Here is a 25,225-nt window from a genome sequence, read left to right as displayed (position 1 = left end):
ATAGCATAAAATCCAGGATTTTACAGTTCAGCTGTAGCAATCCCTGCCCTAGACTTCACAAATGTTGCTCTCTGCACTCACTGGCTCCCAGTGAAAAACCCAGACAAATGAGTTTTACAGCCTAATGGCTGCTGTTTTCTATCCTGGGCTGGGAAAGCAGCTGTGGCACATTTACAGATGCAGCTCAGAGGTCTGAGGCCACCAGTTCTCCAGGATCTTGGCTCAGAGAGTCTCTCTGCCAACCTGCTTTTGCTGTCAATTATTTCCAGCTGATGAGGGACCTGCTGCAGGAGTATGAAGGAAAGGCACCACTTCAACAGTTTTCACTTCTTGTCTTTGCTTGCCCAAGACTTGCTGTGCTCTCATTTCATAATTTCTTGTTATTTTTTACTGCTTCACAACTTCAAAGACTGTATCTGGGGTCTAGTAAATCGATATGAAAAGTTGATTTCTATGGGGACAGTTTTCAAATCGTCCTTATTTAACAATAGAGGGAATATTATCCAGCGTCACATAAGCACACTGACTATAAAAATCAATGGGACTTAGATTGCTAAGCCATTTAAGCCTGTTTAAACATGGTACCCATGGTTTACAGAGGCTATGAAAGGAACACTTTGTTAAATGCCCAGAAGGAATTGATGAAGTATTTAGAACAGACTGGTACCTCTGAGAGGAGGAATCTCGGACTCTTCAATTAAAATATCTCAAAATAGACCATGAATTTGAATCTAACCCAAACACATCTCCAGTGCTGGAGTGGGAATAGATGTCCTCCAAACCTGCTGCTGCAGGTAATTTGCACAGCCAAAAGCAGGGAATGGGACCAGGTGGAAATCTAGCTAATAACAGGACTGGCTCCATTCTGCCTTACTTTGTACCTCGCAGTTCCACGTCCTGGGGCTTGTCAGACAAGATGGCACAAAAGTGGGGTTGCATAAATCTTGAGTTTTGGCTTCATCTCTCTATTTTGGACTCAGAAGTTCTGGATACAAAAAGCCAGTGTGCTGCCAATGCAGATAAGGGAAAGGAGTATCTGGAAAAGCTTTAATTGAGACAGTAATTAAGAGCTGTTTGAGAACAGTGAGGGGCTGGAGCTAGCACGTTATTGTGTCTTTTGTTTCCAATAACTGCTGAGCTTCATAAAAGCATCTGGCCTGAAAACTGAGAGGATGAAAGGATACGTAAAATGAAATTTCCAAAACTGAAAAAGGCAAACCCCCTGCCTTTCAGTAACACCAGCCACTTTGAATATATCACCTAAATACTCAGACTCTTCCCTGAATTCTGAATGAAACTCAAAATGAAAATTTAAATTAAATTATTGAAATTAAATCTTCCTGCAGATTTATGCCCAGGAAACTGCCTGCCTCTGCAGGATCTTGACCTCTGACAACAGCTCTGCTCCTCAGGGCAGAGCTCCTTTAACTCCAGGGATGGGCAGAAAGTGGGACTGGGGGAAGAGAAGGATGAGGAGCTGCTGCCAGGATGTTTCCAGTTGAGATGTGGGAGCCAAAACTGCTCCTCAGCCAGCTCAGGGCTGTGAAACACATTCCCACAAGGATCAGAACAAATGCCAACTCCACAGCTTTCACAAGAAAATACAAATTCACTTCTGTGGTTTAAGCCTTCCCTTAAGAGTTAAACTCACAAATACAACTTCTGCAAGGGAAAGAAAACAGGATGGGAAAAATAGCTATCCTGTAATTCATGCTTATGGCAGGGCATCTTCTCTAGCAAATTCCTACAATGCAATTGTATTATTATGCAATTGTATGAATTATGCAATTCAGTAGTAATAGCTTTTTAAAATCCATTGTGAGAGTGAACTAATTATTTACTAAATTTTAGCAGACAGTTAAAGCAAAACAACTACAGAAGTTTCATGATTATCTTTAAATTATACATTTTTTCCTCATAGATATAAAAATGGTAGGCATAAAAACCAACAGAAGTAATTTGAGTTCTTACTTTTACAGAAATTAGCACCAAGATCAATTGTTATCACAAGATGATTTTCTGCAATTCTTTCCCGAGTATTTACACAATAGGTATTTCAACTGAGGAAAATGAATGCCAACAAACTAGCTGAGGTGCTGAACAGAAAGCAAACACATTCTACTTCAAACAGCTAACAGAAAAAAATTAGGCACCTTGCATTTTGCAGAACAAACAAGACAACAGCATTCTGTGCAGCAACCCTTTGGTGTGAGCATTTGTATTGATTAAATGCAAGAAAATGCACTGGAGAATGTTTGAGTCTAGTCTGAGACTGTAAGCAGGCACTCTCTGCTTTAAATTTCTGTCAGTTCAGGGCTTTGGTTACTGCTGTGATGCATATTTGGATATGCATTGTCAGACTGTGCCAGAACAGCTTACAAAGGTAACGTTTAGGACTAAAGCTTTTAAAGCAAAATTCAATAACTACCACTTGACTGAATAACATATCTCAAGCCTGAGATGGATTAACTTGGACAGAGAAGGAGAGGCATTCTCTTTTCTAGCCTTCCAAAAAGGTTCTAGAAAAGAGATTTTAAAAGTGCACCTGAAATTAGTTTTGCACCAGGTTCCTAATCAGATCAATAAATAGTTTTTGATTTTCAGTAGCTGAGTTCTAGATCTGGAAAGGCATAGCATGGCTTCAGGCCTAGAAAGGCTCAAAGGGCTCCACAGAAATGCCAGGCAGGCTCTAAGAAAAAGCTCTAAAAGGCTTCCAAACGACTCCAGGAGAAAGATCCAGTGGCTCTCAAGCCATGCTCCAGAAGCCATGGATTCTGCTGCTCCATGAGCTGTAGATCTAGAAAGGCTGCATACCTTAAAAAGTCCTAGATGCCTTCAGAGCGACCCTCAACATCTCTAGTGAGGTTCTAAATATCTGGATCTCAGGCTTCCAGCAGCTTCTAGACCCAGAAAGATAAAGGAAACCCTAGCAAGTACTAGGTCTAGAAATATCCTTTTAAATCTCTTCCTTATTCCTTCAAACAAAGTACAAAAAAAAAAAAAAAAAAAAAAAGAAGCAAATAGCATAAATCCTTCTGGCTGACTGAAAGCATACAAAAATAATTTCACAATGAAATTAGTTCCGTAGGACTAGACTAATTATACAACTTGCAACCATTTGAACTCTTCTGATTCCCTAAATTTCTGGCACACCTTTCATGAGCCACCCCACACACTTATAGCTTACAGTAGCGATAGCAAAAATCACATTGTTTTTATTGTCACTGTTGATCTGGACAAAGAATTTTAATTCTGAAGTGGCAAGAAAAAAGGAATAAAACTATAGTACATATGGATGGACGACCTAAAAAGTTTTAAATCATATCATGACTTTCCCTGTTCTCATTAGAGACAACTACACACTGCTCAGTTTCCCATTTTGCTTTGAGCAGTTGATTGAATGGCTACTGAGTGATGTTCAGACATTTATGATTTCCTGCAATGTGACCTACATTGCTAAACTTCGTAAATTTATTCTCCAAGGCAGTGTATCATTTTGCATGGCATACTCATCCCAAAGGAAGCTATCAGCAGGAGATGAAGCCCAGTTTATAAAAGCTGAATGTCCTCCAGACATTTTTAACTAATTTGTTTGTAAATGTGTTATTGTCAGAGTAACATACTGTATAAAATGGTGCTCTCTATCATTCTGTTTGCAGCTCTCTATGACCTGAACCCCATAATGCACAGCTTTAAGAACACCCTCTCTGTGGCACACTACAAACGGGTAGAACCCATTTCTGTCTTGACATTTGCAATTTATTTCCTCCACAGTGTCTTTTCATTATTTTTTCCCTTGGCACAGCCAATGGTAGAAAAGATGCTGCAGCAAACATGGTATCATGGAAAGATGTAATCAGGCATTCTTACCTGTCACTGCCCAGGCTGCAGCTCCTGCCATGGTACTTACTCTGACCAAGCCAATGCAAGAATTTCTATCGCTGCAGTGTATGACATCTCTGCAGGACAGATCACCTCTGGTGCCTGCTGCCCTCAAACTCCAGACTTGTGACAACCATTTGGTTGTCGCTCCCCTGGCTCCTCCCTAAAAAAAAGCTGTGCAACATTTCCAAGTGGCCAAACCAAATACAGTGTGCAATCTGAAAGGTTTGGAACAGAGGCAGTAAAGACAGCTCCACACAGAGCTCAGTTATTATTGTTATTCACTTCATAACACAAAAAACCTGTTACATCTGTGGGAGGTCCTTTGGCCCATAAATATGTGAAGGACTGCCTGGTGAGAGGAGGAAAGCAACATGCACACAGTTCCAGTCCTGACAATTTTGAAAAAAACATGGCTAAAGTAGGAATTGTCTCCATCAAAATAGCTGTTTGTTAAATCACAGGCAAACCTTGCTAGTGGATGTGAATGAACCACTGGATTAAAACAAAAGGAGGGACATTGCCTGCTTGCTTTGCCTCTGCATGTTCCCTTGAACAACCACATTCTCTTCTCAGCAGACTGACTTGGGGCTTGGAGCCCTGACTTGGGGCAGGGACCAGCTTTCACTATCTGATTATTTATGGTACCTCTGCAGTGTATGAAGAAACCACATACACCTGTATGTATACAGACACAGTCATATATGCACATACAGATAATAGATTAGGTATCAATATCTCCTTCATGCTTACATTTTGTCCGTTATGTCTCTGCAACAGATGAAAAAAGACAGATGTAGTAACCAATGTATCTCAACACATTACAGACTCCCACCAGTCTGACAAAGCTGTACTGAACATTTTCCACAGTGCAATTCAACACAGTAGAGATAATAATTTTCTGCCAAAAATAACTGATCCACTTTACTCCATCGTGCTGAAACCATATTTAGATAAGAGAGATAATCAAAGGCTACTTGCACATATGAAATAAAAGGTGGAGCTTTAAGAGAAGTTGGTTGCTCATGAAAGACTGACAGGAGAGACCAAAATAAGACAGGCTTCTCATCTGGGAAGCCATTCTCCAGATGGCTAAGAGAGGGTCAGGAGTTTGTGGAGCTGGGCAGCGTGACACAGGTGGTGGGTGAACTGGAGAAAGTCTGGGGTGGCAAGGCAGCTTGATGAGCTGGTGGATGGTTATGTGCAAGGGCTTTGTGCATGTGCAGGCAGTGTTTGGTGAGTGTGGAGGTTTCTTCTAGTTGGAAGAATGCATCTGAGAGCACCTGGACTCAGGGCTGAGCTGCTCCCTTCTCACCAGCCATCCAATTCTTACAGAAAATTCTTCCTTCTAGCAGTTGCTTCTTAGAAACATATTAAAAAAAAAAAAAACCAAAAAAAAACAACACCTGTGTTTGTGTAGCAGGAAGTAAGAGGGAAGTCATGAGCAGAGGTGTCCTTCACTTCCCCATCAAGTGTCTAATACTGCCTCAACAATCAAAGGAAAGGATGCAATCGCTGGAAGAATTCATTAAAATGTACATAGTCTTTTACTCAGTCATAATGGATTATTTATGGCAGATAATTGAAATAAATTGCTGTTCTGCAGGTGCTCAATACAAACAGAATATTTGGGCTTTAAGGGAGAAATGGCAGTGTGACTTCATTGGATGCTACCTTGTGTCTATGACTAGTTTCAAATTCAGTGATAGAATGATTTGATTGGAATATAAATTAGTTCTGACGAAACCAGCCTGCTTTCTATTTGATATTCAAAAATGACATCGTACACCTACAAGTTTGATTTATGAGCTCTCAGACTTTTTTTCACCTGAGGTTTTAATCCTATGAGCCTCTTTTCTCTCAGCTTCTGTTGATGAGAGGCTACTTAGCTGATCCTGTACCTCTGGGAAAAGATATTTGCCCTAATACCTGAAGATCCTTTTTTAAAAAGGCTTTCAGCTTGGTTTTGCTTCAAAGTATGGATGCTAGTGACTGCTTGCTCCTGCATATGCTATTATGGCTGGAACGATTTTGTAGAGACTTACAGTTTCCAAAGAGTAACACTTAATTAATTGGAGGGACACCTCATTTTTGAAAAGGTTTGAAAATGCCTCAGTGAAGACCTGTTCTGGTCTATTTCTCAGAAGCACATACTTTCTTGTGAGATACAGTTGCTCCTTACTGCACACTCACCTCTCACTACCCTTTCAATTAAGCTTGGCGAAGTTCTGGTTCCACTGAAGTCAGTGGCAAAACAGCTGCTGACTTTGCTGGGGCCACGACTTCCACTCCAGCAAAGCCAGAGAAGAAAGAACATGAAATTAAGCAGTAGAGTAAAAAGAACCAGAGAACAAGACGACTTTATTTTGGAAAAAAAATAACAGCTTTGTGGGCTCCTTCATCCAGCAACACCAGAAAAAATACTAGAGTTCTTTTCTAAAAAGAAAAAAAGATCTGAAAGTCTTCTGTAAGGGAAGACCACAAATAAAATAAAAGGGTCTATAAATTGTTATTTCTGCTTTGTGTGCCTTTGTTCCGCAATTTGGAATATTTATGCTGCATTAATTGCTCATAGGTAGAAGTATGTATCAAAAGACAGGTAGAGGACTAAAAGGAAAGGAAGAACAGGAGCAGTTTTGCAATACTTTGCTACAGTGAAAACAAAGTTGTCCCTTTCTGATGGCAGAATTAGAATATTGTGCATATAGTGTTAAAAGATGCCTTTTCTTCTTTCTGCTTTTACGAGAATGCAGTTTATAATGTTGGGTATGTAGAAAAATACCTAAAGGAATAGTGTGTGTTCTGACCTACAATACTAATTAATTAACCAGCCTCTTGTAATCTTGCAGTTGCTCTGCAATATTCTAGAAGTACTTCAGCCTAGAATCAATTTGGTTTTGTGCTGGCAGCTTGCTTCTCCTGTTCTCACCCGGGTATCAGATCATATTTTTGTCTTTCACATTTTTCTTTCCTTCCTCCAAATGTACCCAGTAAAAGTTCTGTTCAGGCTGTGCTTGCTCCGATGAGCAGACCCTCATTGCTGCTTTCAAGCGAGGTCACCATGTCCTGGGAGCTTTTTGTTCTGCTCAAAAGGCTTCCACAATGCCACTGAAGCATATTGTGCCTGTGCAGATGCTGCTGGGGAGCGCCTGCAGCACTTGTGACTGCGGGAGCAATGTCAGCGTTTGCATTTTTGAGATATATAATACATTTTCAAGCAATTCTGCTCATCTTCACTCCTGCTTCCCAGCAGTCTGTCTCTCGCTTCACCATTTCAAGTAGGTCATCAACAGCATCACTTATTACCCTCTCCCCTCTTCTCCATCATTCAAAGCAGGCTGTCCAGGACACAACATTCCTGCCACGCATGGGTCACCTTTAAACCCTGTTCTAGAAATCTGCCTTTTAATTTGACCTGTGCAAGCAAATTGCCTACGTAAGTAACACTGTCACATTTTTATAAGGGAGCAAAACATTTTGCAGTGTCACTGAAGTTTATGTGAGGCAACACAATATAGATGGTTCCCTCACGTGGAGAACTGCTGAACAAAGGCTGATGAAGTGCAAATGCCAAGAAAAAGTCTTCCAACCAGACCTTTCATTTTGGAACACGGCGGTGACAGTTATTAACACCATCAATCAGGTCGGAGCTATTGCTTTGGCACAGACTCGTGCCTAGTGGGACTGACATAAGTACGAGAACAAGACCATGGTTACAGGCAAAGAAAAAGCTCTTGGGATTCATTTTCTGTTGACTTGCAAATGTTTGGTCTCTGTATTTGCAGTGACTGTGCTCAAGATTGGTTTAAACAGCTCCCAAATAATACCTGCAGCCACTCACACAGATATAAATGACTTGTGGTTTGGAGCAGTGGAAATTCAGCCCACATATTTCTCATGGGAGGAAAGATACAGGATGAAATTGCAAGATGGTAGAAATATCTGCTAATTCTCTCCTCAGCTTTCACTGTAGCATTGGAGACAGAACAGCAAAGTTTATCACTTAAGATGAGCTGCAGTGTTTTTACTTTCACACAAAAACTCCCACAACATCAATATAACTTCCAAGAACATTGGATCTGATGCAGTCTGGCTTCCTAAGGACTTCTGTCGCATGGCTGGCTGACTTGGGAGTTTAATAAGATCCAAGCGCGAAATGAAGTTTTCCTGTGAATGGGGCATTTATTACATCCTGAGTAGAATCTCTGGAGTTTAATAAAAGAAAGCTTATGCTGCAATATTTCCTCTTGAAAGGGCACTTTAGGTTTCTGTCCTCCAGCTGGATTAATATTTTTTATGGAACATGTAGGAATTTAATTGCTGTGAAGGTGGGTGTTTCTCTACAAATTTGTTTGAAATTGGCCCAAGCTTTTAATTTACTGTGAGGAAAAGAATACTGACAGACAGACAGACACATACCCACACAATGTGCTCTCAGCTGCTATCAATAAACTAGCTAAAAAATATCAGTGTAACTTAGAGATGTGCAAACATGAAGAGAGTGTGTACATGTGAGATAAAAAACAATCTAGAGAGGCCTCTGGTCTAGACAAGGATCCAGCCCAAAGCCATCAGGCAGTGAAACTGAATGATGATCCCATCTCTTTTCTTTCTCTCTCCATCCAAGTCCCTTCCCTTGGCACTCCTGTTGTGGCTCACAGTGAGTGTTGAGCACATCCACATAGATATTCACATGCATAGCTCTGAAGAACCATTTTCTTTAGGTTTGCTCTCTCTATTAACTAATTGAAGAACACTGAAATGATCTGTGCAGAGAAGAAAAGTCATCTAAGTTCTGAACAGGCTGAAACAGTACTGAGAATGCTGGTGGACCATACAAACAGTTCAACTGAGTATCCCTTTCCTTCTAAATTCAGATTAAAATCCCCCCAGTGAAGTATGAGATCAAAGTAATTAGTCAGAGCTTGGTCATTTATTTGCCACAACATATAATAATCTTTTCAGCCCCATCTGTCCTTTCTTCCCCTGGTTATGAATGCAGAATATTACGCTTAAGAATGAGAAGGTGGTAAATAACAAGCACATAACGATTACCAAGAATAATACCATGAAAACTGATATTGGAACAAATGATTAAACACTCTCATAATCAACTAATTTATTAAAGTGAATGCCTTAAAGCTAAAGCTTATCATTTATGGTGGTGTTTGCAATGGACAGTTACTCTACATATTTACTCCAAGAGTACATTTTTGTACTTCAGTAAATTAAGAAATACTGATTTTGGGCAAGTTGTTGATTTTACTGTCAGAACAAATTTAGCTTTGAGAAATGATTTTATTAACCTATTTCGTAAGTCTCTCTAAATACACAATTTGTGAGCAACCCACATTCTCGTGATTTAAATGCCTTTGTAACTTAGCCAAAAACTAATTTAAGTGGAGATGGGCCAAATTAATTTTTAATTTATGTTTATGCCAATCTGGAATAAACTCAGCAGTCTTGCAAGGATATACACTTGTTTCTAAGTGAAAATATCATTCCGTTTTTTTCATTGATATAATTCCAGATTAACATGCTTGACTTCAAGGGGGTGTGATTATTTCATAGGCTTTTCTGGTTATCAGCAACAGTTTTGGAAGAAGATGATCGAGCTAATTTGATACAGTTACTTTTCAGAACATGCATTCTCAGTATTTATTTCATGTCTATGATTTACTGGGTATGCAAAATACCTCAAAGGTCTGGATTTTGTGAAAAATTTTAATAAAGAGGTATACTTAAACCCCCTCAAAACAAAACCTCCAAACAAGAAATGCTTCCAAAGGCTTCGTGTTGCAGAGTGTCCACATTGTGACTTCACTTACCAGACTTCACTTACTAGTGAAAAATATACAGAAAATTATATAGTATTGCTACCCTTAGAAAATGAGACTGGCCACTTTTTAGGGACATGTTTATATGCCATAATTTACTATGTTTTTTAGACTATTTACTATCATGCATTCACAATTTAATTGAAGACTATTTCAATTTATGGGTAAGACCACGTCTTAGTTTCCCAAACACTGACAAAATTGAAAAATTTTGCGAAATGTGCAGCTGTATTTTCCTGCAGCATGGAAACACCTGAAGTGTTCCAGGGGGAAAAAAAAGTGTTTATTCCTGCTTCTATGAAACTGAGACCATACCCCAGAAGAATGAAGAATGATTTGCTCCATGACATCTATTTTCTTACCTATGACTCGGCAGAAGCCCATCCTCCATGGCATTGGAACTATGTTGTAGGGTGAAGTAAATGAAACTTGTTTCTGGCAAGTAGCCAACCTATGAAGAACTAGGATTTTAGGGCTATTTAAATCTATTTTACAAATTTACCACATTTGATTTCAGCCCAAAACGTTTCCTTCTAAAATTCAGTTTTAATTTAATAAATAAATAATTTTATTTCTAAATTTGCCAGACCCCCTGCTGAGACTTATTTGCTAATGGGTAGTTGTATTTTTCAAAAGGAAATGAAAACGATTAAAACTCCCTATTTGAGATTTAGTGAGACATTTTCTTACTGAGCAAAATCAGCAAAAACTTGAACACAAATACACAGCGCATATTACATTAGGCAAATAAAGCCATTATTTGTTCAGCCTGAGAGTGCAGATCCAGAAGGAGAAGGCAGGGAGCAGACGCTGCACCTGGCACCCTTCCCTGACCTCAGAGATACCTGATCTGCTCATGGGTGCCCCAGGCAGTTGTTAGAGGTATCCAAGAAGCAAGTGCATGTGCTCCAGGCAGCTGTGGGCTCCATGAAGCACAGCTCCTGCCAGCTGGTGGGCAGCAGTGCAGCGGGAATGCTGCTGGCTGGCAGCTGCTGCTCAGCACCTGCAGGACAGGCTGGCCTCAAGGCAAGGGGCCAGAGCAGGAGCCAAGGTGCCCAGAAGCTGTGCAATCTTAAAACCATTACCAGGCTAATTTAAGTTTGGGTTTAGCACAACTAAGCCAGCTGACCCTGTTGTGCTTTATATGGAATAATTACACATCAACTGGACCCAAGAGAATACGAAGGCCTGTCTGTCTTAGAACAGGGAACAGGGAGGTAGAGGTTCCCCTCTCCACATTTGCAAACACATAGGATCCACTGAAACACTAAACACACAAAAGACAAAGAAGTTTCAGCTCAACATGAGGAAGAAGTTCTTTATGTTGAGTGTGGCAGAGCACTGGAACACCTGCCCAGGGAAGTCGTGGAGTCTCCCTCTCTGGAGACATCTAAACCCCCCTGGATGCATTCCTGTGTCACCTGCCCCAGGTGACCCTGCCTTGGCAGGGGGTTGGATTGGGTGATCTCCAGAGGTCCCTTCCAGCCCTAAGAATTCTGTGATTTGGTGACATGTGAAATGGAACACAGACACCTCTTCCTGCTCTGGTTCTAGTAATAAAATCCCCGAGTGCTTCTGTGACAGCAGCATTAGATCCCTTCATTTGACCCTGTGAAATTTCTTAAGAATGAACCAAAACATTGACCCCACATTCTTCAGGTATATGAATGCAAGACCACAGTCATTTGCTATCACTCAAAATCTACTTAGAAACAAGCAACAAGCTCTTACCATTGCTATGCATTGAATTTTAACTGTGATTCTCCAGTTGTGAAGGACAGAGGAAAGGGCAGGGAGAAAATGAAATGAAAAATTAACCTGATCCTGCTTATTAGCTGACACAGACCGTAATAGCTTAGTATGTCACTTGAATGCCTCAAGATTTTTTCAAGTACAGCTTCTCCCCTGTTTTGAAGCTGATTAATTCAATTATTTCTTGGCAAAGGCCAAGTCCTTCCTTGTGCTGTCTGTAGGTATGGCTTGCTGACTGGCCAAGAGTACCATTTACATTTCTCCATGATGATCCATATTTCTTTTTTAGTATGAACTAGAGATGTGATAAGTTCTTTTATTCCTATTTCTTTTACTATTCATATTTTTTTGCTCTTGACATAAGAACTGAAAAGTATTTCGAGAAATTGAAACGCAATAGTTTCACCACAATATTGCTGTTGTTTAATTACTTATTCTAATGCTCCTCCATGACTTAGAACAGATTTACATGTAAACAGAATATCTATTTTTTCCCATTTACTAGTTCATTCAAATCAGTCTGAATGCTGGACTAAAGGAGAGCACTTTAAACTTCTGATTATCTTCTTAGAAGACCTATCTCAGAGTAGCAAGCAACTTTTTAAAGCAGTTTGTATTTTTTACATAAGACCCTCTATACATTCACAGGCCATTTCCAGGGAAAAAAATCAAGTGTGGTTTTACATTTATACACCTTAAAATAATCATGTGAGTGGAAGAACTACTCCATACTGTGCCATTCAGAATTATCTGACTCATCCAGCATATTCGATATACAATCTTGGTACAAGAAGGTAAGTGATCTGTCTCTACAATGTGTATCAAAGTGACAACACATAAAAACGAGGTGTCTACCTGAGTGATGTCCATCCCAGAGTCACAGCTCAACGGCTGGGTTGATGTGAGGCCATTTGAACCTATTATTGTTGTGATCACACCATTCTCATCAATTTTCCGTATCATTGTACCATCAACGAAGTAAATAAATCCGTGCTTATCTACAGTGATACCTGGATGAAGGGGAAGGGTAAAAAGAGTGTTAGTGCTGGCATTATCTTGATTTAAAAATATCAGCTTAAAATGTTTCCTCTCTTCTTAGACTACAAAAATCTGATGATTTAAAAAAGTATGATTTTTTTATCCCCACCCCTTACTATTTGAGGCTTATACAAACGGTATATGGAAAGTTGATATCCATCTATCAGATTCACTTTGACTTAAAGAGGGAAGATGTGAGGATGAAACAAAACAAAATAGCAGAGGCTTTGCTTTTAATGTAATTATACATACAACAGAACAAGGCTCCTCAACAACTTCATGTCTATCACAAAGCGGGCAATATTAGCTTTTCTAAAAACTTACAGCTGATTTGTCTTCATTTCTTCATTGTTATACACAGACAATTTTTTAATTGCTGTACTTGCTGAATGATGAGAGTGTCTGAGCAAGGAAGAAGACTCCACAGAAGGCCAAAGAGACCTGTTCTGATAGGGGCTGTACATACAAGTGGTGCAGACCAGGCTCTGTTCAGCAGGCAGAAGGAGCAGCTGTGCTGCAGGATGGATCACGGTGCAGTGCTGCCCAAAATGATGGTCCTGCTCTGGAACCAGGCTCATGACAGTTGTGATCATGAGCTGGGGCAGTTCTCCCACTCCTGGATCTGCAACAGCTCCTGCAGCACTGCACTGCATGGGAGGGATGGAACTCAAATGCCAGGGATGGAACTCAAATGCCAGGGATGGAACTCAAATGCCAGGGCTCTGCACAAGAAAGGTCATGGTCCCCTGCATTTCATGGGGGAAACTGAGGAATGGAAGGTCTGCTGTCACCACCAGCTTATGCCACAACTCATGCCCAGCCTTGTTCTGCCCCAGTCTAACAGCTCCCCTGCAGTTCTTCCTGCACTCACTTTGAACTGTAAGTAAATCTTATTTCCCTCAAATATTGAAAATATAACTAGAAGAGCACTTCTATTCATGTTTGACTTGTGAAATCCTTTCTACTAAAACCACTCAATTTCTTGCTTTTAACTACTTCATAATTTCCCATTTAAAGTTGCATAACTTTGCAATTACAGCAGCTGCTGTGCACAGCCAAGCTATTTTAATAATGAATTTATGTTCTGCTACACAGATATGAAAGGCAGAGGACTTGAACAGATGGTCTGGACAGTGGCTTATATGGTTCTTGATTTTTGTCCCCTGCATTTAGCACAACTGAAGGCTGTATGTACTCTAAGTTTACAAAATACTTGTCTGCAGGCCAGTTTAGGATCCCATACAGCAATTCCACATGCCATTAAAAAAGAAAAATAGCCTCAAACTGAATTTCCTCAGCTTCCAACCACAACTTCTTATATTTAAGTTCTTTTTTTGTTTAATATGTAGGAGCAGTTACAGCTGGGATAAAGGGAGATTAAGCAGTCTAGGGGGCAGAGGCAGGACCAGGAAACCCTGATGCAGAACATGCATCTCCCATGGGGCCGGGAGGAGGGGGTGATGGTCTCCCCAAGCCCCTAAGCCTATCTTTACCTGGCAGCTGAAAATGCCTGGGGATTGAGTTTGAGTTGCACACATAACTGAGTGCAATATGCTTTCTCTTGCAGTGTTAACACCCGGGGGCAGGCTCCCAAGACAAATTACCCATGACTGCCTCTGAGGTGCTTCTTCACCACAGGTGATGTTCAGGCACCTTGCAAAGGTCTGAGGGTATGATCACAACATTCTGAGGGTATCATCACATAAAAAATCCAAAAGCCACAGCAGTTGACTTTAGTGTGCAACACTCCCTACTGCATCCAGCTCTCCGGTTATCAGCACAGTGTTGGGAATTGAAACTAATTCTTTAAATTGCCAATGCAATGCATCCATCTGGCTGTGAACTGCCCTTAGAGGAGAGTATTCACCATTCTGTCACCTCCTCCATCCTGGGCAAAAAGTGCCCATGGACTGCTAAGTGCCCAAGGTACAGGGCAAGGCTACATCTCATTATGTGAGAGGGCTGAAGGTTCTGCAGGACAGATGTCACCTGGGGAACTAAAATCATCTGGTGGGGGCTGGATGGGTCAGCTGGGGAAAACTGGGAGGTTATAAAAAGGCTGAAAGAGGAGCAGACAGTCACAGAGCCTGACTCCCTGCCAGCCTGCGAGCTCATGAATCGTGACTTTTTGCTACTGGCTCCCTTAGAGGATCTTCAGTTTTTAATTAGAAAGTAACAGTACCTTTGGAAACTCCAGAATGACTGGCAAGTTCCTGGCTCTCATCTACTCCTGAGGAGTCCAAACCCAAAAGGCTGAAGGTGAGCTGAGGTAAAGAGCGAGTCTGAGAAGCAGAGGTTTGTTTTGGTGTCGGGGGTGACACGTGCATTCCAGCTTTGGGAAGGGATGGGCTCTCGTACCTCTGTCTCAGTGATAGTGCATCATGTAGTGATATTAGATGGGATCTGATTTGCTTTCCAGTGTGGTTCACAAGCTGAAATGAGAAACCTGATGTGGGTGGGAAGGGAGCACATGGGCTGTGTCTGAGCCTGCCTTTGCAGAGGGAGGTGCTGCACGGTAAGCAAGGAGCTTTGCTTCTCAGCTGGATCAGATCCACAGCACAGATAACACAAGGCCAGGATCTGTCACTAGGGCAAGTGCATCTTCTGTTTTGCGCAATTTGCCTGAGAACAGATGGCTGTGTTGGCTGCAAACCATCCATTATATAAAAATCAAAAATTATGCAGCAATGAAATAAAGCTACTCAGCTGTGTTGTTGAATGGATTTCAAACACTGACTATATAAGAAAACCAAGGATCTTTTAATGTTTCTAGCATTTCTACCTCTCCAGCCACTGCAGAAAAGCAACCTGCCTGTAAGGAAGGACATATGCCAGTGCAATGGCATAAATAAGGCCATGTCTTCAGTATTTGCACTAAATTCCAGGTACTTCCAGTTTCTTCAAGTACCAGTGACAGTATAGATGTTCAACCTACTGCTTCCAGAGCTTATGACTCTACAGTAAAGCAATATGACTTTACCCACTTTAAAAAACTACTTATGCATTTAAGTCTTGTTGACAAACACCCTACATAAAGCATCCACTGGAAAACAATGCAGATTTGTGGCTGAACTGTCCCAATTTATTCATTAGAGTTGGATTCATTAATGCTCCTGTCACATCTTACATGATGCTACATATAATCTGTACTCCAAGAGCTTATTTTTAATCCTTTTCTGACGTACAGTGTAATGCAGAATGAAATCACACACAGCACAGCAATTGTGGTTTAATCACCAAGGAACTGGGGGAGGAAACATGCACATGCTGAGGGTAATGAATTGCACTCGAGTGCAAGTGGGAGCACTGCTCACCCCATGAGTAAGAAAGGTATTTTTTTTTTCCCCAGGAAAGGAGATGTAGTTTGTATTAGGTTCTTGGTCTGATTATTTTTCTTTTTTTAAGGAACTGCAACACTAAATTCTGTGCCCAAGTGATGATGTCTTTGGGCACTAAAGGGACCTATGACCTATTGCACAAATGACAGGCTTACCCTGCTTACATACAGATTGCTCATTAAAAACTGATAGCTGGGTAAGGACAAAATAAATCTGTGCCAAGATTTAGTCTCGTTGTTTGACTCAGAGCTGAGTATCAGTCTCACCGAGTGACATGCTTGTGCTGCAAGACTGGTTTTGGTCATATTTTAGTCACTGGGAATGTCCTACATAGGGCTGAATTTTGTACCTGAATGTGAAACAGTAGTTTTTACGAAGATCTATCTCCAGTGGATTTACATGCAGACATTTTGGAGCAATATTTATAACACTCAGAGGTCTTTTAATCAGTAGCATTTGAATTCTGTTAACTAACATTAAAAATTAACTGCCAGTAATGCTGTCAAATGTGGTGACTAAGTATTATTACTAGAAAGACTAGGCAGAAAGTTTTCCTTTTCGTAACAATTTTTTCCAACAAATAATAATTAGTACAGGGGCTGGGTACACCTATGATAAACACAGAAGGATGACTATAACCTCTCCTGTTATTTGCTCTTCAGAGTAGTTGAAGCTACTTGACAGCTCTGCCTTAGTGCACATACACACGCCATTATAAATGCAAATAGCACTCAGAAAGCAACGGATTGCTTTTTGTGTAGTTATCATAAGTATAAATTCAAAATACAGTCATTCAGTCTAGAAATTTTGGCATTTCAGAAGTTAACACTATAGTGCTAAAAATATGGATTTAAAGTAATATAGTAAGTTCCCTATTAAGATTTTTTTTTTTTTTACCCTATATCATATCCCACACTTGTATTGTAAGAGAAGCTTTTTTTTGGGAACAAATCCTTTTCAAACATGTCAATAAATAGCAGCTAGAACTATATGTTGCCTACTTCTAGAAGTTCTACTTAACACTTTGCACAGCTGAAAACTTACAAATGACCATTCTATATTGAAAACTTCTAATTAAATTTCTGAAGAATTTTTAAAACAACATCTACAGCTACTGGTGAGGATGGATAAAAGAGAATGCCACCTTCTGCTGAAGAACAACAGTATTTAGAAGGAACTTGTGATTCTCATAAAACTTTTAATAGGAAGAAGTGAATCAAATTGGTTAATTACCATTTTATGGTGCTAAAAGGGCAAATTGCATGCCATCCATTTCTAAACTTCTAAATGTCTTTGGTGCTTTTAATTAAAGCTGCCATCTAGGAACTAAAGCAATTTTATGCAATTAGTTATTTATAGGTTACCATAATACACCACTCAAAATATGATTCAAGTGATTTGCAGTCTGTTGCCTTGTGATCTTTGTCATCTTTACTTCCTTACTGTCTCAGCACTAGCTGCAAAATATTCAGGAGTTCTTTGTCAGTTGGAACACGACTTCAGTACTTGCACTTGAGTGCTGTTCTCTTTAGAGGCAGATCAGTAGACTTGAAGCAAACAGCGTTTTTAACTACTGACTGTGAATGAAAATGTTCAGCTTCCAGCCTGAGACATGATGACTGGGGTCATCCTGCTGACATGGGTGAATAGAAAAGTGAATGATTTATGAATTTAGATGAATGTTGGATGAAATTTAGGAAAAAAACCTGCTATCCAAAAAGTTTACAATGTTCTACAAGTTTCCCATACTTTGGAAATCATAGGTAGCTAAGGCTACTGAAGAGAAAAATAAGGAATAAATTTAAATGAATAAAAATGGCATGAGATTGGTTTTTTTTTGCAGATTTTATGATGCATGTATGACAATGACTTGAGGCTGCAAATTACTTTTGCTTGTCTATTTCTAACTTTATATACTGCTAATGAAAAATCTCACCCCATTCTACTTTCCTTTTTGAATTCCATGGAGAGGTTAAAAAGGTCTTAGGAATTTGCAGAATAGCAAAGATTGCTGGAAAAATAGCATTAATCATTACCTTTGGCAAGTGCATCTGTTGTCACAAAAGGCTATAATAGGAATTTGGTTGTGCATCCTACTGAAAGTAAAAGGAATCTTCTAGCTGAACAGAAACAGTCCTAAATGGGCTACTGCCATTTGACAAGAGTAAAGGTTTAGTCTGAGCAGTTGTTACAACTTTATTTACTTTAGAATGTATTGCTGAGGATGAGGAGCAACAAGACTGATTATTTCAGGATGCAAGCTACTAAGGATGAACACATCTTCAAAAGCTTGATTTTTTAAAGTAGTATTTCCTTAGTAAAGTAATTGCAAGCAAAATAGATAAAACTACACGGCAGAACTGCTTTTTACATTATGCTTAATTTGCGTTTCTATCTCATGGCCATTGGTCTGAGTGAAAAAGTTCTTTGCTGCAGCTGTGGATAAGGTATTTTTGTGCATGGGATTTAGAACTTATCCCAACCTTCTCCATTCCCCTGGTGCTTTGTTTGAGGTCACTGCATCTGCAGTGAGGTCACTGCAGTGCATCCACGTACTCTGTACTCAGAGTGCACTCAAATTTCTCGAGGCACTGATGTGGCTTGCACAGTGTGTGCACCTAGTTCTAGATGCTGGTCTGAACCCAGGAATTAAAAAGCAGACACTGCAGGACCTTAAATGTTTACATCTTTAAATTTAGTCCTTGGGTTTCCAAAAGGTGTAAATCACCCTGATGTTTAGGGTGGCATCACTGGAGGCACCTACTGTTTTCACAGAAGTTACACAGCTTGCATTTCCAGCAGAGCTGTCGTGTGTGAGTGCTGCTCACAGACACAAGGTAATGGAAATCGGATGTCATTCGGACACTTTTCTTACCCTGCTGCCTGGGAGACACTGGAGCTCAGCAAGAATGTGGTAACTTGATTGTCTCAAACTCTCACTGCCTCTGTCAATTATGCTTAGAAAGTCAAATCTATTTACAGGTCTAAAGCCCACTGATTTCAGAAGGGCAGAGTAGGTAAGTGTTTAATGGTGTTGATTCAAGCACTGGCTTTGCAGGGCTAAGTACAAGTCCCAAGCATTTCCACTCATTTTGTGCCTCTTACTGCTCCAATACTCGATGACTAATCTAGTTAAAACCAGAACGTGATCCTCAAGTACCTTATCATAAATACTAATCAGATTGTTTAAAAGATAGCACTGGCAACTAGATGTGCCATAAATAATTTCTATTAAAAAAATCTCCAAACCCACCAAACAGAATTCCCTACCCCAAAATTAAAATCTGTTACTTGGAAAAGTTCAAGTGATTGGAATTCAGTCAATGATTAATATCTTGTGTAGTTACTTCTTCATTTTCAATATCTTCTTGTGTAATAAATGTGTTCAGCTTGTCACAGATCTTATTTTATGTCCCAACCTTGTATTATTTCACATTCTACTTAAGTACTTGGTCATCTATTACATGACTCATTAGTCTGAGATCTCTACAGAATTAAAGAAAGTTGCAGTAAAAATAATATATTGAAGTTCAAATTTCAACTACATCAGCCATGCATGTTTAAAAGCATCTTTCAAAGTCAGCCCAACATACAATAGTGCAAGATTAATATTCACTAAGCCCCATCTCCAGTCCTTCACAGAAAATCAGGAACAGACTGAACAAAGCTACATGTGTTTGCTACCTGTAAAATGAAAGTTGTGGAAGGATGAAATCAGAATTGATTAGTGTTACTTCATTATATTTTCCTGTCTGGCATTTAATTCCTGGTCACTAGGCAAAGGCAGTCTTGCCAAATAAAGATAATGAGAAATAAACACTGATGAAAGAAATAATTAAATAACAATCCAGGGCTTTCCTCAAACCTCCCTGCATGTTCAAGGAACTAAAAAAATAGGTATGAGTTCAGAAAACTTAAAGTACTTTTCAAAGCAACTTTCATCCAGAAAAGTGAGTAAGAGAGAGAATTTGAATTTCCACCTATTAACATAGCTTTGAGGATGTTACCAAACAGGATTAAGTTTCACAAGTGTTACAGAGTAGGTATTTCTTATCAATTTTGCAAATGGATAAACAGAGTCCCCTAGATAACCTTTTATGTGCTTATACAAGCAGCTAGTAGCAAAAATTAGAGTCCAACTTTTAAGATATAACTAACAAGGTCAGACAACCACTAAATGGAGTCCTTTTTCACATACTATTTTTCTATCAAGTAAGGGGGAAATTTATTTTTCATTTATAATGGGAAAAAGAATACTCAGGACAAAAACAAGAAGGCAAGCAAAGTAAAAAAGCTAATAATATTCCTGTATCAGCTTAAAAAATAAATAAAAATTATTCATTGAATAATGCAAGTGATTCTATTTAATAACTTGGCAATTACTCTGTCAGGGACCTATTGTTGCACTGTAAAAATCTCAGAGGTATGAAATCAGAAAAAAATCATTTATTTCTTTGGTCAAATGCTATATAACACTGTCTGTCTGTATGTCCAAGGATTTTTAAACGTGGTTAAAATGTTTTTGTCAAAATTTCCTGCTTCCTAGAGAAAACAGTTTTCTTTATACTGTTTGAATGTAATTTCAATAGAAATATGACATCTTTTGACTTGACAAGTATTTCAAAGCAAAATAAGTGATCCAAAAGAATCTCTAAAACTACAGAGTATGGGAGACATTTCTGTTTCTTAATAAAGATCTATGGGTACCAGGCAAACACTTCCTTCTACTTTCCAGGGTTATTCAACCTCTTACTGTTCAGGGGAAAACAAGGACCTGTAGCTGCTACGCTGTTACAGTGCTACACTGATCACACTGCTGGTGACCACGAGCTGATGCTGCATTTTGTTAGGGCCTGCACAAAAAGGCAGGTGGCAGCCCAGACTTCCTCGAGATTAAAATAGAAACATAAAAATCAGATCACTTCAAACTGATGTTATTTAGAGGCGATGCATAATTCTAAAGCACCTGGGAGTCATTGCCTGAATTTGCCAATAGAAGAGGCATTGTCTGCTGACAATTTCTTTTTAATAATTACTGGCTGCCCAAGAACTCCTGACTTGTGTTTTTATTCCTCCTCATTTCTTTATGACTAGAATCTTCTATTAAGTAAGTAAGTATGAGTATCTTTAAACTAAACAGTGTATCACAACATTTTCATCAACATATTTCCCCACTAAGAAAATAAGATGGAACAACTGATTGTATTGTAATTGGATATAATAAATTGTAATCAGAAATAAAACATTGATCACTTTCACAGAATCACACTTTCCTGATAAAGTATCTGAAAACCTTTGTTTTCTACTATTTTTAGAAGTGATTCATTACATTAATTAGGTGCCTGAAGATTAACATTTATTTGTACTTACCTCACACTTACCTTCTATCATTAAAGACATGTTAAAGTCACTCTATAATTACAATGTGTCTCTTGCTAAACCTTAAACCAGGATTATTTGCTTGTCTTAGAGGTATTTCTGCCTGGATATACATTCTAATTTCCTACTGATGCACAGCCTTCCTTTATTAGCTCAGGAAAAATAATCAAACCCCTTCCTTGGAGCCAGCAGTGAGCAGGGGTGGGGGAAGCACAGCACAGCCCACGCAGGGCTCTGCCTTGGGAGCTGCTGAGTACCCTTTGTTCCAGGGATTTCAGTGGGAGCTGAGGGTGATCAGCTGCTTTAGAGCACCAAATCCAGAGACTTTATCACAGTTCTAGTGCACACTGCAAGGAGATTAATTGTGGCTTTGGTGGGGATTCAAGGCTTCACATGCATTTTGCCTGTGACAATACTGGATGTACTCTGACAGGGAAGGCTGCAGTAAAATGCTTATTTCATGTGCAGCAGGGGAGATGCTCATTTTTTTGCAAAATGTGTTAATAAGAAAGGACAAACTAGAGCTCCAAATAAACTCGATTTTGCTGGCTGATTTGAACAGCCCTGACTTACTGTGTATGAGTAAGCTCTGTTAACATTACAACACTCACCTGATGCATAAAATCTAAAAACTGGACTTTGAAACCATATAATTTGCTTAAGAGTTATATATAATTAAATGTTGCCACCTTGCAATTGAAAGGTAATGAAAGAGGAGTGTTGTCATGCAGGGAAGAGTAATCAGAGGATTCAAGCTGAAGCCTGCTGCCCATGCTGGTCCCTCATAAAGGACTGGTTGTACTGCAGACATGAGTAAACCCCATAAAGTGATTTGGCTTAATAGTTGGTTAAATCATTGCCACAGACACATTTACGTTCATCCAGTTGCATCTGAGTTCCTAAATAATGAAAGGAAATACAGGTGACCAACACTAAGGACCCCAGATTGAGTCTTTTCTTACCTCTTGGGCTGTTGAGAGAGGCCTCAGATGCCTTTCCACCATCCCCACAGTGACTCTGGTCGAAAGGAAGGCACTGATCACCTGTTCCTGCCACCACGTCTGCATTTTTGGCCAGATCCTTTGTTTCAGTGAGAGACTTTGCTTTGTAGACTTTTCTGGTGTTGGTATCTGATAAGTAAAGGGATTCTGACACTGGATCAACAGCCAAATAATATTTATGTGCAGGACTCGTACTAAAACAGAAGAGAAAAGCATCAAAATCAACTTGTTTTTGTCTTTTACGTCTCTGTGGCAGCTTCACAATTGTACTGTACTTATCTGAAGACATCAGCTCAGAGATCTGAAAAGGACAGAGGTGTGAGAGCAGCTCAAAACACCACCAGTGTCCTGCTACAGAGCCTGACCAGTGAGTTATGGGTCAGGGAGCTGGGGCAGAGACTGCTACTGGGACAGTTGGTCTGCCCATCAGTACCAAACCACTCAGAATAAAGCTAACTGGAGGGACTTCAGCTTAGTTATAATTATTACTATCAAAAGCAAGATCATTTTTCTATATCTGATACCTCCTAGTACTCTTGGCACTGAAAACAAATCTATGAGTTGCAGCAAAGTGAATCACAGGCTGTTCTCCATGGGCACAAATACCCACTCTTGGTTATTTTTATCTGTTTCTAAACCTTAGGAAATATGAAGGTGTGAAATATGGTGCCTTAATTCATGCCGTCTGTATTGTCAGAGCAAGGCAGAAGGCCAAGTACTGTCAGTGCAACCAGGGATGAATTAATGCACCATAATTCATGCACTGTCACTGCCTTATTGAGATTATAAAATGTTATTTTAAAAAATATTTACATATGTTAATTAAATGGTGGAGATCATAAATTCTAATCTGAAAACTGGGCTGCATTTATTATCTAGTAAGACTTAGTTTCTTTTTCAGTGCAAAGTTAATTTCCAGTTAGAAGAAATTTTTTAAAGCACATGGCACATCATGCTAGTGTCCTGAACCTGCTGAGCCTGCAGTGGGGCCTGACTAAAAACCCAGACAGAAATTTCAATCACACACCTGGTTACTGAAATGGTGGGAGAGAGGCACAGGCTGAGAGTTTAGGTGCTCAGACAACATTTTTAGCAACTAATGTGCTCCTCTAAGGGGGAGGAGGAGATTTCTGAAAAGTGGCTGGGTTATATATGCCCAGTTAGATTAAAGAAATGATAAATTTCTCCCCCCCTTCTTATTTTTTAGGAGAGATTTTATTGATATTGATACAATTAACTAACACTTAGGATTGCTGCAACAAAGTTGTGAAGTGAGTTCCTCCTCTCTCCTAGGCCAGTTCTGTTTGTGGTGGGTTTGACAACACTCAGTGATAGTCCCAGAGCTGGGGAACAGATGTGAAATCCAGTTCTAGTAAAGACAGGGAATGAGAGGGCAGTGGTATGATGAAAGATGAGTAAGAGGATGAGCTAAAAGCAATTAATGCCAAGGTATCACCACTATAATATTTGTATGTTGGAAATATCAAGAATAAATTTTGCTGTCTGGATTGAGGTCAGGAGTGACTGGCCAGCCAAATGATGACTTTTAAATAAAAAGTTGCAAGGAGAATTCTAGATTTTAAATAAACATGTTGTTCAGTGTGCAGAAACTGCAGAGAACCAGGGGTCACTCTATATTCTCCTTGTAGACACATTTTCTGTCATCCTTGTCGTTAGATTTAATAGACCAGCTGTTAGAAAACTCTTCATGTTTATGCTTAAAGCCTTGCATACTAAAATGCTTAAAGAGTACTAGTGAAAAATGGAACACAAAAAAACTTGCTATTTCTGCAGAAGATTGTAATCAGATATAAATCTGAGTTGATTTAAATTAGCCTTTTAAAAACCATATGAAGTAGACTAAGATTTAAAATTGATCTTTTCAGTAGTATTCTGTACTAAATTTTACTCTGTATTTTTCTTGAAGTTTAGTTTCCATTTTTACCAGTTAAACAGCTTTGCTGTAGCTTATTGAAATCATGATGACAAGAAAAACAAAGGGGCTAAGGTATTTGTGAACAGTCAAAAATAAGATCAGTGGCATTTTCTGTTTACTGGTTGCGCAATTCTCCCTTTTTACACAGTATTGTCTTTTTTACATGGTAAAAAGAACTCTTTTGGAGGCTAAAAGTTGTGTAGAGGACTGGATTTTGAAGCCTTTTCCTGCCTGGATTGTCAGGAGCCATCTTTTACCTGCTGCTTCTACATGTTTCTTTGAGCATTCTATAAATTTCCACCACGACTATGACCTTTACAGCCTCAAGAGAATGGCACACAGTGGGATTGTTGAGTACTCCCCTATCACCTCAGACACTATGTTAACTTCAAGTGATTTCCTTGTATTTTCTACAAAATTCACTTGGACAGAATAGTGACAGAGACATTATTGTAGTTAATAGGGCTGGGGTACTTGAATATTGTCATAATTAATTAAGGTTGAAGCTCATCTCAAGAAACTAGTACTAGTGAACAGGTATTAAAAAGAAAAAATCTACTTTACGAAAGAAACTTCTAAATGTAAAAGCTGATTTATGTTTTTAATGCATTATAGGGAAATTTAGTTTACAAACACACCAGTCAGTTTAAAGCAAGTGGAAACAACACTTCAGTTAAAAAATGGAACCTTGTACTTACCAACTAGGAATTAATCTTCCTTTTTAATTGTAAAATATATGAAATGTGACATAATCTGGTAAATAATTTACAGTATTCAATAGCAGTCCTGTGGCTAAAGTGAGCAATTCCAACCAACACTCTCACACCGTAAACAGCTCAGTCCACACTCTGCTCCCTACCATGCCATGAAGTTACTGTCTTATATTGTAATAGTGCTGGTTTATTTATCTCATTTAAGTACTGGAATGCTAAGAAGTTTATTTCTAAGGAGGCAGAGTGCCTTGCTGTTTCTTTCTAGCATGCAACATCACTTCTGCAGCTGGATTGTTGGAACCAACTCCCTCACCGTCTGTCGCAGAAGCTGAATGTGCAATGTTCACCC

At 39.4% G+C, this 25,225-nt stretch overlaps 1 protein-coding gene across 1 annotated transcript in view; it reads right to left on the bottom strand.

Annotated features, from left to right (window-relative positions):
- Window positions 1-25,225, bottom strand: part of TENM1 (teneurin transmembrane protein 1) — a 305,637-nt gene that overhangs the window by 31,560 nt on the left and 248,852 nt on the right. Inside the window, exons 22-23 of the mRNA XM_053990269.1 lie at window positions 22,189-22,421; window positions 12,327-12,481 (exon numbers count right to left, since the gene is read on the bottom strand). Of these exons, the coding sequence (XP_053846244.1) occupies window positions 12,327-12,481; window positions 22,189-22,421 (388 nt within the window). The remainder of the gene's footprint in view (window positions 1-12,326; window positions 12,482-22,188; window positions 22,422-25,225) is intronic.

Source organism: Vidua macroura, chromosome 14, assembly GCF_024509145.1.
Source record: "Vidua macroura isolate BioBank_ID:100142 chromosome 14, ASM2450914v1, whole genome shotgun sequence".
Lineage (NCBI taxonomy): Eukaryota > Metazoa > Chordata > Aves > Passeriformes > Viduidae > Vidua > Vidua macroura.
Note: the sequence above shows the minus strand (reverse complement) of the source record. Positions and strands in the feature narration are given on the sequence as shown.